The 13,969-nt window shown below is 39.8% G+C and overlaps 1 protein-coding gene across 3 annotated transcripts; it reads left to right on the top strand.

Moving 5' to 3' along the window:
• The first annotated feature begins 1,671 nt into the window (after nucleotides 1-1,671).
• LOC117265068 (5-hydroxytryptamine receptor 3A-like) lies at nucleotides 1,672-13,534 on the top strand. Of its 3 annotated transcripts, XM_033639466.2 has the most exons (10): nucleotides 1,672-1,831; nucleotides 3,039-3,154; nucleotides 3,605-3,765; nucleotides 3,883-3,927; nucleotides 7,786-7,892; nucleotides 8,185-8,354; nucleotides 9,778-9,938; nucleotides 10,331-10,541; nucleotides 11,218-11,427; nucleotides 12,257-13,534. In XM_033639466.2, exons 2-10 carry the CDS (start codon nucleotides 3,100-3,102, stop codon nucleotides 12,529-12,531), a joined length of 1,395 nt encoding a protein of 464 aa, XP_033495357.1. In that variant the 5' UTR covers nucleotides 1,672-1,831; nucleotides 3,039-3,099; the 3' UTR covers nucleotides 12,532-13,534. The 3 variants fall into 3 exon arrangements, with proteins under 3 accessions (XP_033495357.1, XP_033495365.1, XP_033495352.1); XM_033639474.2 differs by lacking the exon at nucleotides 1,672-1,831 and having other exon boundaries at nucleotides 2,936-3,154; nucleotides 9,811-9,938; XM_033639461.2 differs by lacking the exon at nucleotides 1,672-1,831 and having other exon boundaries at nucleotides 2,937-3,154.
• Nucleotides 13,535-13,969: the final 435 nt, after the last annotated feature.

Here is a 13,969-nt window from a genome sequence, read left to right as displayed (position 1 = left end):
CATCATTCTCACTGTCTCCATCATCCTCACTCTCTCCTTGCTTGGTTGCAAGCTGCTCATTTTCTTCATCACTAAATCCTAATTCATCCTCACTACCATCTACAGGAAGGGCTAGTTTGGCTTTCTTCCGTGAGGAACCATAAAACACTGTTGCGTTCATTCTGTAAATGGAAGAAAAAGTGTCAAATATAATCATATGCAATGCGGAAAGGACTCACAAAGTGCATTATTATAGTAGACTCTAGAAGATCAGTGTATACCAATGTAAGTGCTAATAACTTTAACTTTACTACATCTAACATTCAAATGTGTATCTGTCAAATTGATGGACCTGAAAAAATAACTAAATGAGTCCACATGGTACAATATGCTTTTGAACAATGTAGGCCTATAACTTAATCCAAAATGCTATCAACATGCCAGGCTAGCAATTCAATGGTAGCTAATAATAATGGTACAGTGTTGCCATATGGCAACTTCCACATTTTAACAGTTTAACATTATTAAATGATCAAGTACAGTGCAATAAACTACAGAATAGTGAACTTACCTCACTTATTGTTGAGTATGTATTTTTTTCCCCGTCGAAAAATGTCATAAAAATACGTTTTTAGATGATTTTTGAGGAGTCAAAGGCTCCTCCCTGTGAAGAGGTCTGCAGAAAAGGGCTTCAAAATTCCCTCTAGAAAGTGATGTGACAAATTTAAACACTGCTATTGGTTCTCTTAGGACCCCACCTCTCTTTCAATGCACTAAATCATAAAAGGGGAGGTATTGTGTGTGTGTGTAGAAGGAATTAAATGGGTTTGTTACCAAATGGCAACATCGTACCATAGAGGGTTAACACTGATAGATATTCACACTCTTTTCAAAATGGAGTAAACCAATTATTTCACCAGTTGATCACGGCTGCTGTGTATAAATAAAGAAATAAGGGTTTACCAGCTGCTGTTTATCTGTCAACGATGTTACAGGTGCCAGTGAGGTGCCATGCACCCTCTTAGTGTTTCTCGAAGTTAACAATCCTTCCTTGAAAGGATCATACAGAGGTAAGGCAAGACTCCTTCCTAGAATTCAATGAACACAGTTGTGTGACTTTTAGGGAGAATATATCTCTGGATTATACTTTAAAAAAAACATGTAGCGCTCCATCATTGCTGTAAATTATTAATTTAAAAGCTTTTATTTTTTATCTAAATCACGTTATTTTAAACAACAACTGTGTTCCTGTGTCTGTCTCTGATGGTTTCTAGTCTACTTTTGTACAAGAAAAATTAAATTAAACAAGAGTTTAAACTGGAGAAGTATCTGTTGCATGAAAATTAAAAGTACAGACAGGCTAGTATTTAAACCATTCATTTATGTTTAAATTAATTTTGTTATTACAATTAGATAAGCCAAAAGTAATTTGTAAACTAGGTACTTTTTTGAAGAATGTCCTTCCTCTTACTACTCTCCGGCCCCTAGCTTGTTCTTCACATCCTGGGCCACCTGTCACAGTCATCCAATATCCTGCCACACAAGGTAGAATGTAAGACCTAGAATGTGGTTTTAATTGATTCATGCATGGGCATCATGCAGAAAATCTTTGCACAAGTCCATACAAACAATCAAAGCTGCCATCACCTCCTCCCTCACCTCCTCTCCTGCAATAGAAATGAAAGTCTCCCCTCTGGTGTTAGAGGACAGCGAGGCTCCAGAACAGAAGGGACAGCTATATGGGGACGAGGCCCTGCAGGAGCTGAAGAGCCTGGGTAGGGACCTACAGATCCTCTGCCTTCAGGTGAAGCAGCAGTTGGGTGGAAACCAGAGCTCGGAGGAGTGGATCCAGGTGGGTTTCAACATTGACCGCCTGCTTTTTGGCACTTACATCTCCTTCATATTAGTCATCTTCATAACCATGGTGCAGTCATACAACACATCCCGATTATGCTGATTATGATTATTGTCTTTAAATATTTTGGGACTTTTCCAAATTATTATTTGTTAACATGATTCCTCATATTCCTCATCAGTTATTACTACAGAGAAAGGCTGAGGGTTGGTTGTATTTGTGCAGTTAAAAGTAATGCATCTCCATTTTTACACTGAGCTGTCCACCTTTACAATTTGATATTTTGTGTTCATTTCTTTTATTTAAAATGATCTTGGTAAGTTAATTTGTAGGGCACTGAGGCACTGAAATGAATATTTGAGAGATTTTCTTGAAACTCCTGTTGTTTCTCCTCCCAACTTGTCAGTTACGCAACAGATGTTTGCATACTGCAACAGCTGGGTCCACAGTATTCACTCTACCCTGGAGGTTTCTTGTAAACATGTTCCTCTGTCCTACAAGTTATTTTATTTGCCCTTCTCCTGAGTCTAAGTCCAGGACCTGATTTCCCAAAAGCATCTTAAAGCAAAGATGACTGTAAAATCTGTTTTTACCTCTTAAGCTTAAGAGATGTTTCCTTAAAGACAGTCTTGATGACAGTGATGATCCTGACTGTACTTCTCTGTAATATAATGCACTAATACAAAAGAGAATATGTTGTAAGTCTAAACTCTCCCAGTTCCTCCTTTGCGTTTAATATTCATAGGAAAACATTTCGTTTGGGAGCAATAAAACAAGTTGCCATTAATGGAAATCATCTCCTGTGTGTGTCTTTTTCTCTTTACATTTGATTAACATCTATTTCAAAAACAAAAATAGCCTACACTGGAAATCATTTCATGCATTGTGTTTCAATTAGCATCCACTAATGTTCTCCAATCTGATTTCTGCAGCTCTATCTTGACCCTTTTGTATTGTGCATAAAGTAGATTTGAGTTGGGCTACTGATGCAGGCCCACTGCATGCTGAAGTGTGCACTTATAATGTTTGTTCGGGGTGGGCCAAACTGCCAAAAATAAACAGACCTAACAAGTGAAACCAAATAAAAGTTGACAACAACATTGCTTGCATTTAAATGAAATGTAAGGGAAACAAAACTCACCTGTTTGCTGTTTTTCTTTATTTGACATGACACCATTGTTATTTTGACAAACATGACATGTAGGTGACCCAGTTGGAAATGCTGTCAGTGGGACAAGGTATGAGGTTCAGCTGACACAGACAAGATGATGGAGGTGAAGACAGTCAGGCTCATTTTCATCTGTTTTTCACTGCTTCACGGTAAGAAAGACAGATTTTTGACAGTTTTCCACAGTAAATTGACAAAACAAAAAAGACAGTTAATAGAGGATACTCTGTTAAAAGCTGGAATATAGTCAGCCGGGAGAAACTTAAAGAAATCTTGACTTTTTGAGATTTTTTACAAGAAAATACAAGCTAAGCTGAAAAATAATTAAATTGAAATTTGAAAGTTTGTGTCTTTTCTCACTTTATATTTAATAAGCAATAGAAAAAAAGATTATTAATTTAAAAAAAAATTAATAATATGATGATATCGGCCTTAAAGTTTGATCTCTGTCCTGCATGATAAGATGCATTTAGTTCATTAAGTCTTACCCCATTCTGTACAGCATACAGAGAATGATCTGCGTGTGAGCAAATGCAAATAAATACTTCTGTTTGGGCTATCTCATGAATTTGATTTTTTCCCCTTACTCTCATTAAACTCAGGTTTTGCTGAAGCACTGAGATGCACCAGCCCAACTCTTGAATCCTTGTTTGATGCACTTGAGAGAGAAGTATTTAATAAAAAACATCTGCGACCTGTAAAAAAACCCACAGATGCACTCAATGTTTCAGTCGGAATGACTTTGGAGGGAATTTTAGGAGTGGTGAGTTCAAAAGTTGTACAAAAATATATTCATGCTTGCATAGAAACATGTGTATTTTTTTTTAACTAGGCTACCATTAGTGAACTGATCATTCAGAATCATATGTCTCATCCCCAGAATGAAAAAGCCCAGTCCGTGACATCACTCTTATGGCAAGTCCTGGTAAGTTTTCAGAGCACTAACAAAATGTAAATTATTTATAAATACGTTAAGATCTTTTGGCATACCAGAAATTTAAATAGTCTGTAAATTGATGTTCAAATACCATGATCTTAACAATGTTAAACATTACAGTGTCTTATTGTTATTGTGTAAATTGTGTTTTTCAACATAGCATTTTGAAATGGAACTCCTCATATTGTTCTCTGTTGATACAAGTCACAAATATGAAGACACAGACATTAGTTTGGCGTTCTAATGAATATTTATGAGAGCAGGATGGTGTATGTTGGTTGTATGATGTAAAATAAATAACAGTGTCCATGTTTCCTCAGTACTGGTAACACTGAGGGAAGTCTGCACCTTGTTTATTGTCCTCAGAACGAGGCTGCACGCCGACATTTTCAGACCATAATAAAACAGGCTGCAGTGAGAGTCTCTCTCCATGGGATAGCCTATGTAAAAACTGGGGTTGGTGCATTTAGTCCTTCTAAAGCACTATTCGGACGGGATTAGTTTTACATAGGTACATGGGGTAAAGTAAAAATTACCATAGATTTTAGTCCCGTCCGAATGTGCCATGTCAGTAATCATTACCACATGATGTCAGTAAAAATTACCGCGACTTTTACCTTCTGTAAAAGGGTCCCGGACAATTACCTCAGATAACACTAATCCCGTGCGAATAGACCAGCAGTAAATAGGCTATGTGTGTTAGGGCTGTCAAAAAAAAAAATCTAAGTTCTAAATATATTCGAATATAGCCTACATATTTTTTTATAAGTTCGAACCTAACTTTGATAATTCGAATATCATTAATAATTAATTAATACTATTAATAATGATGTATATCACGTCGAATCCCGTTCGGGCGGAGATGGCTCGCAGAGAGGGACGCAGCGTCGGAGGGAGAGGCGCCGGCGGAGGAGCCCGCTGCGCCAACACCACCCACTGCGCTGTCCGCGATGCGTGACTTGTTCGGGGAGACATACAGGGAGAGTGTTGCACCTGCTGCCTCCCTGCCTACCCTTTTTGAAGAAGAGATGAAACGTTACCAGAATGAGACACCACTACGAGCCGACCAGGATCCACTCTTGTGGTGGAAAACTACGCACTTAGGCTAAGTATCCAAACATTGCTCAGATAGCGAGGAAAAAGTTGATCATACCTGGCACTTCAGTGAGGTCAAAGCGGGTGTTTTCATCTGAGTGTCACGTTCATATTGCGTCAGCAATAAGCATCTTATTTTTTGTGTTTTTTTGTAAAAAAAATAAAATAAATAAATAAATTTGAATATTATTCGAACTAACTTAATTAAAAAATATTCAAACTCAATTTCATGGTGCTTTTGGCAGTCCTATCATACGCACATGACGACAGGAGGGGACGGCGGCAGTTTTACTGATATTTCTTATCCTGTGCTAATCGGCCATTAATATTACCAACGTCCTGTGGTAAAGTGACATTACCCCACATGCCCATGTAAAACTAATCCCGTCCGAACAGTGCTTAGACAAACGCAGTGGTTTAGTGTTGCCTGAGCCCACAGAAAAGACTAACCGTGAAGCTTTTTGAGGATTAGAATATATGTAGGCTAATACATAAAACACGTCAAAATTACCTGTATAAACACTTGAAGATCCACTCATTACTAAAAGTGTATGTCATATAAAAACTAATGGAATGGTCAAAGTTGTCGCACAGATGGCGCACTCTAGCGCCTCACTGTTTCAAACACGTATTGCAACAACTGTAGCCGCTGTGTACCAAAAAGCTATGATAACACTGATGAAACCATGTCATCCGATACTACATGGAGTATTCATTCAGGCTCCTACACAGACACACGCGACGCGAGTTGACAAACCCCCTCCTCACCATGCTGGCTGTGTTTACAACGTAGGACTGTTGGGGCGGATGTAAATTGAAACAAACCGATCACGTCTTGTCCTTTGACAACTGACAAGTGGCTCAACCTCACACACCTCATCCCTCTCCTCGCAACACTGCGCCGCTAACAGCTGTTAGTGGCCAGCGGCACTACTGCAGCATAACAAAGTCCCACTCTTTGAGCATAATGCATGATCATGTATTATGCAGCATCACGGGAGACGGAATCTTCGTCGCCAAGAAAGTGCAAAAGGGAATCAAAAAGGCAGCGTGACTGGCGAATTAAAAAAAACAAGCCGCTGTTAGCGCTGGCCTGTGATTGCATTACCATTCTCCCTCAGCAGCTCTCTCTACCTGGGAAAGGCTACCCCGATGTGGGCCTTCGTTTTGTTAATTCGCCGGTCACGCTGCCTTTTCTATTCCCTTTTGCGCTTTCTTGGCGACAAGGATTCCGTCTCTCATGATGCTGCATATGCATGATCCTGCATTATGCTCAAAGAGTGGGACTTTGTTTCAAATTTGCCAGGGTAGTAGCAAAGCGCCTCTTGCTCCTCTCCGGCTCCTCAGTCACGCAGTGCTGGCCTGGCTCTCAACGAAAACACCGAAGGCGGGGCTGTATGTCCCTTGCTGGCGGGTGTATTCTCAAGATGGCGAAACGTAATGGAACCCCACAGACGACTTACCCGCACAATGTACAAACAAATCCGAAATTCTCCTTTTACGAGAATAAGTCAGATTATTGGTGGAGGTAATAGTACACCAGTGATGACATATTTATGAATGCAGACATCAATTTTTGCCAATAAACAACTGAAAATGTTACACAATGTCCCTTTAAGGTGTGTTGATGGATTCACGTAGTCAACACATGCACTGAATAACATTACAAGTAAACACTCTGCCCCAAAAGTTGCCGGCAGTCGGCCCACTGAATTAATTTTTTTTTCTCAGACTCCAGCTGCTGCAAGAGACAGCGAAACATCCTTTCATTTTATAGTTACAGTAATAAAACTCTTCATGTATGAACAGTGGTTACATAAGCCTCAAAACCAGCCACAACTCAGCCCTGAGCAGAGTGACCGTCTGCTACCGACCAATCAACAGACTGCAGTGTTCACAGCTCCACCTTTTAGTACCAGATCTGTGTGCTAGGTACCCCAACAGAGGGGGGACCAAAAATGGGGATGTTAAAGAACAGTTGCATTGGTGCCATCCACAACTTTTCACATGAACCGTACCATACTGCTTGGTGGAAACAGGGCTTATGTGTCAGCCCTGCCACAGTCTGGCAACCAAGGTCCAATGCAGGATAGTTATTTTTGTTTTTATGACTGAAACAGAACCCAGAAGTTTCTCTAGTTTTGCTAATATTTGTTAGTAGTTTTTTTTTTTATTGTGGTCTTTGGCATTTGATAAGAGCACGTTCAGCAGATGCACTGCAACATATGCAGAGGACAGAATGATGCATCTAGACTGGAGAGGGCTGTGGCCAGTGGAATTGCCCCCACCGCCTCCCTTAGTCAAAACTGGGACTATTTCAACTTGTAACGTATCTAACTTTGGTGGATCATAACACATCGAGTATTGAATTAATCTGCAGATGCTCTGGTTTATTATAAGACCAAACTTTTTATGGATATCAGTGTTTGAGCCACGACGATGACCAAAATGTAGCTGAGGTGATCTCTGGAAAAGTTGCAGTCCCTACAGGCTGGTTAAGAGGAGTGAGGAGTCAGCAATCAGTGATGATATGAAACAATCAGTAATGCAAGTTTTCAACAACTGTGAACACAAAATGTTAGGCTGATTGGTTCAGTAGTTTGCGAGATTAGACAGACGGATACACACACACACACACACACACACACACAGAGTCATCAATGCGCACTTATGCTTTAAATTAAACTATGTAAAGAATGTAGTGACACAATTACGTGGTACATCATGCTGATGTTGTTCTGTTTAATGTAGGAGTGGGATATAGAGGGACTGAGCTGGGATGAGAAGGAATGTGGTGTTAGAAGAGTTTCTGTCCCTCGAGACAAGCTTTGGATCCCAGACGTCATCATTGCGGAGATGTAAGTTAAAATTACGTTCAGTACTCTGTAAAGAAAACAAAAGTAATCACACCATCAATAGACCCTATCTCCTAGACAATGGCAGCAACTTTATAGCTGTTGGACACGCAGTGGAATATCTTTCATGCTTCTTTTGGACATATTACATGTATTATGTACAAACAAGAACTGTGACCACTTTAAAATATTTGGTGGTTATTTCGTGAAACAAAGGGAAAAAGTCAGCTGAGTAGAACATTCATTACTTTAATGTACAATTATTATTTTCAACTTCCATGTTATTTCTTTTCAGCATGGATGAGGACACATCTCCTTTTATTCCCTACGTCTACTTATACAACACAGGTCGTGTGTATGATGATAGGCCATTAAGAATGGTGACCTCCTGCCGATTAGAAATCTACACTTTTCCCTTTGATATCCAAAATTGCTCGCTGACCTTTGGACCATTTCTACACCTTGGTAAGTCTGCGGATAAAACAAAGCCTTATCGCCAGAAGAAAATTTTGGCATTGCACATTTCTGCAAATACACTATATTTTTACATTTTACATGTATCATATAAATGTTTGTACAGGGACTAAATATGTAAGCTGACTTTATCAGCGGGAAGTGGAGGGGTTGATGGATGGCGTGTCACATAGGCTATACGCCTGCTAAGCTGCAGATCACTGTTCTGGACCAACACAGAAACAACGTTGTGATTTAGCAAGTCATTGCTGTGTTCATCACGTTTTTTTTTTTAGGTCCCAAACGTGGGTGTTTTGTAGCAACTGGTTGCAGTCTGTCCAGCGGCTTTTTGGACACTTTTTAGTTTTTGACAGAGTCATCAGTGCATTTCCTACCAGGTTTGTGCCCCCCAGCTGGGGTCTTTAAGGGCAAAACATGATCTTTTTTTTAACCACAACCAAGTGGTTTTTGTGCCTATTTAACCACAGCTTTGCTGAAACATAAAGTTTCAATCTGCTACATAATGACATGCAAATATAATGTATAAATGTTAACGAACTATTTATGTTATTTGTATAGCACCTTTCATACAAACATGCAGCCCAAAGTGCTTCACATGGCAAAATTGGAATCACACAGGCACAAGACAGTAAAATATTAAAAAAGCAAACCAACCAAAACAGAACAATCTAACAAAACAAATGATTAAAACTCCACACAGAATAAAAAGAGAGTGAATAAATACATAAAATAGCATAAAAATAACCATAACTGTAAGGTTACTCCACATTAAAATCCAGATTAAAAAAGATAGGTCTTTAATTTACATTTAAAATTACCAAAATCAAAGTTTTCATTTCTGAGTTTAAGAGTTTAATTACTTTTTTGGTTGTTCTTGTTGTTTTTTGCACTAATTATGCATTTCCAAAGATGAAAACTAAATGCTTTACACAAGTCAAGCCAAAATTTCAGTACGATTAAATAAATGAATTCAAATATCTTCAGGGGCGGCATGGTAGTGTGCCGCACAGCAAGAGGGTTGCCAGTTCGATCCCGGGCGTGGGAGCCCTTCTGTGCGGAGTTTGCATGTTCTCCCCATGTCAGCGTGGGTTCTCTCCGGACACTCCAGCTTCCTCCCACAGTCCAAAGAGGTTAGGTTAATTGGTAACTCTAAATTGTCCATAGGTGTGAATGTGAGCGTGAATGGTTGTTTGTCTCTATGTGTCAGCCCTGTGATAGTCTCGCCCGATGTCAGCTGGGATAGGCTCCAGCCCCCCCGTGACCCTCAAGAGGATGAAGCGGTTAGAAGATGAATGAATGAAATATCTTCTTATATTTACAAACTCAGCTTTTACAGCTCTGCTTTACTCATGTGCATGACCTCACACAGACTGAGCATCTAATAATAACAAACTTTCCTGAAATTGTGATCCAGTGGAAGATGTAAGGATGTTTGCACGTTCCTCAGCTGAAGAGATCCTGGCGGAGTCTAAAAACGTGATGCAGATCCAAGGGGAATGGGAGCTTTTAGATATCAAAGGAGCTCCAAGAACCTTGAACATAATTGCTGGAAGCTACTCTGAGATCAGATACTATGTAAGTTATTTTATGTAACCATTTATTAACATGTGGAATCATTTATCCTTTCAGCATCGATTTTAATTATTTATGTGATTAATCCTGGAAAGATTAAATTGATAGGACATGCTAAAAATGCCAACATGAAAGTTTTTTCTTTCTTTCATGTTTGAGTTTAAGGAAGTGAGGGTAGTGGATGTTTTTGTGGATATTTTATCATAGGAGAAGCATGTCAACAGAAAACAATGTGAGGGCCAATGATGGATCCCTGAGGGGCCACCAAAAAGCATCAGAAACTGCAACACAGTTTCACAGGGGCTTGTAAAGGCCAATATTCTTGGCAAAAGTCTATTTTAGTGATGGTAAGACTGATATTGTAAATTCTCACTAAAAACTTGTTTTATCTTAAGATTATTTTGAGACGTAGGCCAATCCTCTATGTTGTAAACCTCCTGATGCCCAGCTGCTTCCTCATCGCATTGGACCTCTTCAGCTTCCTGCTGCCTCCCCATAGTGTGGACCGGTCCTCCTTCAAGATGACCCTCATCCTGGGCTACACTGTTTTCTTGCTCCTCATGAACGATCTGCTGCCTGTCACTGGAAATTCAACACCTCTCATGAGTGAGTGACACCTGTGATAGTTTTAAATTAGCCAACTACACCTCATATTGAGATGAGGGCCATGCTTTTTCTTTTATATTTAGACTAGCGTTTCTTCTTGACCAGATGCCTTGCTACATTATTAGTACCTTGCCCTCTGAAAAGCTGGTTCTCTTTGAAGCATTTTGCTCAGTCAGAGTGTAATTTTAACTAAGGTCAATGTAACAGCTCCACGAACTACATCCTCCGATATCAACATACAGTTAAACTGTCTCTAAAACACCTTCACCAAGACCTGAACATTATACCCTTTGTGATGGGAGGATTTGTTGCAGGACTGATAACCAGTAGCCATAACCAGTACATTGGCAACCGAGTGTGTAAGTTTGGTCTCACCTAACACTTCTGTTGCTAAACATAAGACATTACTACACCAACACCGGCACATGCAGACTTGAGTCAACCTCCTTAAGTGGACATTCTACCTAAATAAAATGAATCTTGTAATATTGTACATGTGTTCATATATCGGCAACACAAGATATCGAGCAGATGCTTGAAAGAGATGCTATAACCCTAACCCTGCTTCTCTGATAGCACATGTGAGCTACAAGAAATCTGTTACCCACCCTTAATGAATTCATTTTTAATGAAAGAGTCTCTTTATTTCTTTCCACCCTTTTTGTGTTTCCTGCAGATGTTTTCTTCTCGATCAGCCTCGCTCTGATGGTGGCAAGCCTGTTGGAGACGGTGTTTATCACTAACATCCAGCTCAGTGGTGACCAGCACGGTGTGATGCCTAACTGGCTCAAAGTCCTCGTGTTACGATATCTAGCTGTTATTGTTTGTGTCCCCCGGGCAAAGAGGAACCGCCACGTCGCAATGTCCCCTCATGCACCTGCCAGAGGTACAATAAATGATCTTCTTTTTACTGTAATTTTGTATAAAGTTTGTTTGAACAAAGTTCTTATGATATTAACTGTATAAGAAAATAGTGCGTTAATGTTCATTCTGTCTTCTTGATCTTGGAAACAGTAATTTGTAAAAATGATTTGAAGAAATAATGGATATAGCTGCTGTGACGTCGCTAATGAGTTTGTCGACTCCTATTTTGAAGCCTGGAGTAAAGCATTATGGATGTTGCCATCTTGGTTATTTGGAGCTAGATCTGATTACATTTGGGTGAGAGGCTGGCGCCTTTGAGGAGCAAGGGGTGGAACTGATTGAGAGCACCACAACACTATCAGCAGACAGCCTGTCAATCAAAGTAGCCTGCCCTTAAATATGAGTAACTTTAGGCCTTAATTAAATGTAAACAGGTGAGTTGTGTGTCAGTGTAGCTGACTGGGAACCTCCAGGCAGGTCTTCCAGCTCTGGTGTTTAATTTGCGACCGCCACAGAGGGACGGCCACGCACAAAAATGAGCTCATTATGCTAACCTCAGCAAATGCTGCTGACAGCGGACAGCTAAAACATTCAGGGTGGAACTCTTGTTTGTGGACTTTGGTTCTGCATTAAAGACATAAATCTGCATGCACATATGCCACCTACCAAAGTTGGGAGTCAGAGTGACTGTGTTACACACCACTGCTGAACTCTACCTGCATTTGGCAAGTGTGTGAGTGCTTATGTCAAGCCCTGATTGCTGTCTGTTGTTTAAACAATGTGTCACACCATGCATCACACTAACTCTAATCTTGATTTTTTTGTTGTTGTTTTTTTTTTTACATATCCAGCAATGAATATCAGCAGTGTCTCTGTTGATACACCCCCTGTGACACCCCTTCATGAGCCAGCTCTGGATGAACTGAGAAAGCTGAGCAAAGATCTCATGGCCATCCGCCACCACGTGGACAAACACTTCAAGGGGAACCATATGTCACAGGAATGGCAAATGATAGGGATTGTTATTGACCGTCTGCTATTCGGCTTGTACATTATTTTCATCTTGATCTGCTTAATCACCATTGTATGTGTCTGGACCGTGAGTAGCTCACATGTAAGTTCATGATGAGGAGAGCTTAATCACACATGCTTGTTTTGATCATCAGCAAAAGTATGGCAGGTTGGCTGTTTATACAGTTATAAAGACAAAATTAGAAAAAATAAAAATAAAAGTAGAATACACTATACACACACACTGGACTCTGTGCCAACACATGCATCCACCTCTGGAGAGGACAGGAGACATGAGCACAGCTGGATTTCTCCTACCTTTGGGACAAACACATAAAATGTCCCATCAGGATTGGGTATGCATTTGATGAAATGATCTTCCACTATTATTTCTATGTCATTCTTTGTCCACTTAATGTTGATGTTGGGAGGGAAGGAGCAGTTGACGAAGCAAATGAGAGTATTTTCTTCTTCTGTAATCACTTCATCTTTGGGGCAGGTGATGACATCTGAGGCCTGTACTACGAAGCCAGTTCAACTTACCCAAGATATCTTCTTGTCATCTGGCTTGACTAACCCTAACATTGTCCATCTGGATAACCGCTACTACAAAGCTGGTTATCAGCTAGTTCAGTCAACTCTGGGTTTTCCTATCCAGCCATGAGTGCGTTCATGTCAAAGAGATGAGGGTGTTAATTACAAGCAGCATCATCACAACCATGAATGAATTAGGATACTTCATATGATATCGTCCATGGACACTTTTTCTTCAGTGATCTGATTAGTCAGAGGTCGGGGTGTTGACAGGCTGTGATCTGATACCCTGAAGTTAACCTGCTCCAGGGCAGGTTAACTATTCAGCATAAGTTACCATGGTGATTTAACTCTGTAAAAAGAGAACCAGCTTCGTACGACTGAAAACCCAGAGTTAACCCTGAAGTTACCTCACTTACTCCAAATCCTGCTTTGTACAGGCCTCCGGTGTCTCTGAGGGTTTAATTAAGACATAACATTACATATTTAAATTTTGCAGATTTTTGTAAGAAATACAAGTAAAATGCTGCTGTATCTCTGGCAAATATTGAAAAAAAGATGAATAAAATAAAGACAAAATGAAATGAGTAATATCATGTTGTAGTATTTCTTAGTTTTCTTTGTAGTTCTAGTGAAAGATGAACTGAAGGAACGATTACAATGAACAAAACATATTTCAGTGTCTATGAATACTGTAATCTTTTTCAGGGCAGACTTGAAAATCGTAAAGCTGTCCTAAAATTCACTGAAACTCACCTAAAATGCCTATCCAAGGCCTACCTGAGGTTCATCGAAAGCTGCCCTTGTTCCATTTTTGAAAGGTAACACTCAACAACAATCAGAGTCACTGTAAGCACTTCTGTTATTGAATTAAAGAAATTTCAACACACTGAGATGCTGCAGATGACTAGAGTTGGGAGGTACTAGCTGGAAAACACAATTTTGGGCCATATCTTGAAGCCTCAGCTAGTCCATTTTCAAAGTAGGTAACAATATCAGATAAATAAACATCCTAAACA

The sequence above is a fragment of the Epinephelus lanceolatus genome, chromosome 11, assembly GCF_041903045.1.
Source record: "Epinephelus lanceolatus isolate andai-2023 chromosome 11, ASM4190304v1, whole genome shotgun sequence".
Lineage (NCBI taxonomy): Eukaryota > Metazoa > Chordata > Actinopteri > Perciformes > Serranidae > Epinephelus > Epinephelus lanceolatus.
Note: the sequence above shows the minus strand (reverse complement) of the source record. Positions and strands in the feature narration are given on the sequence as shown.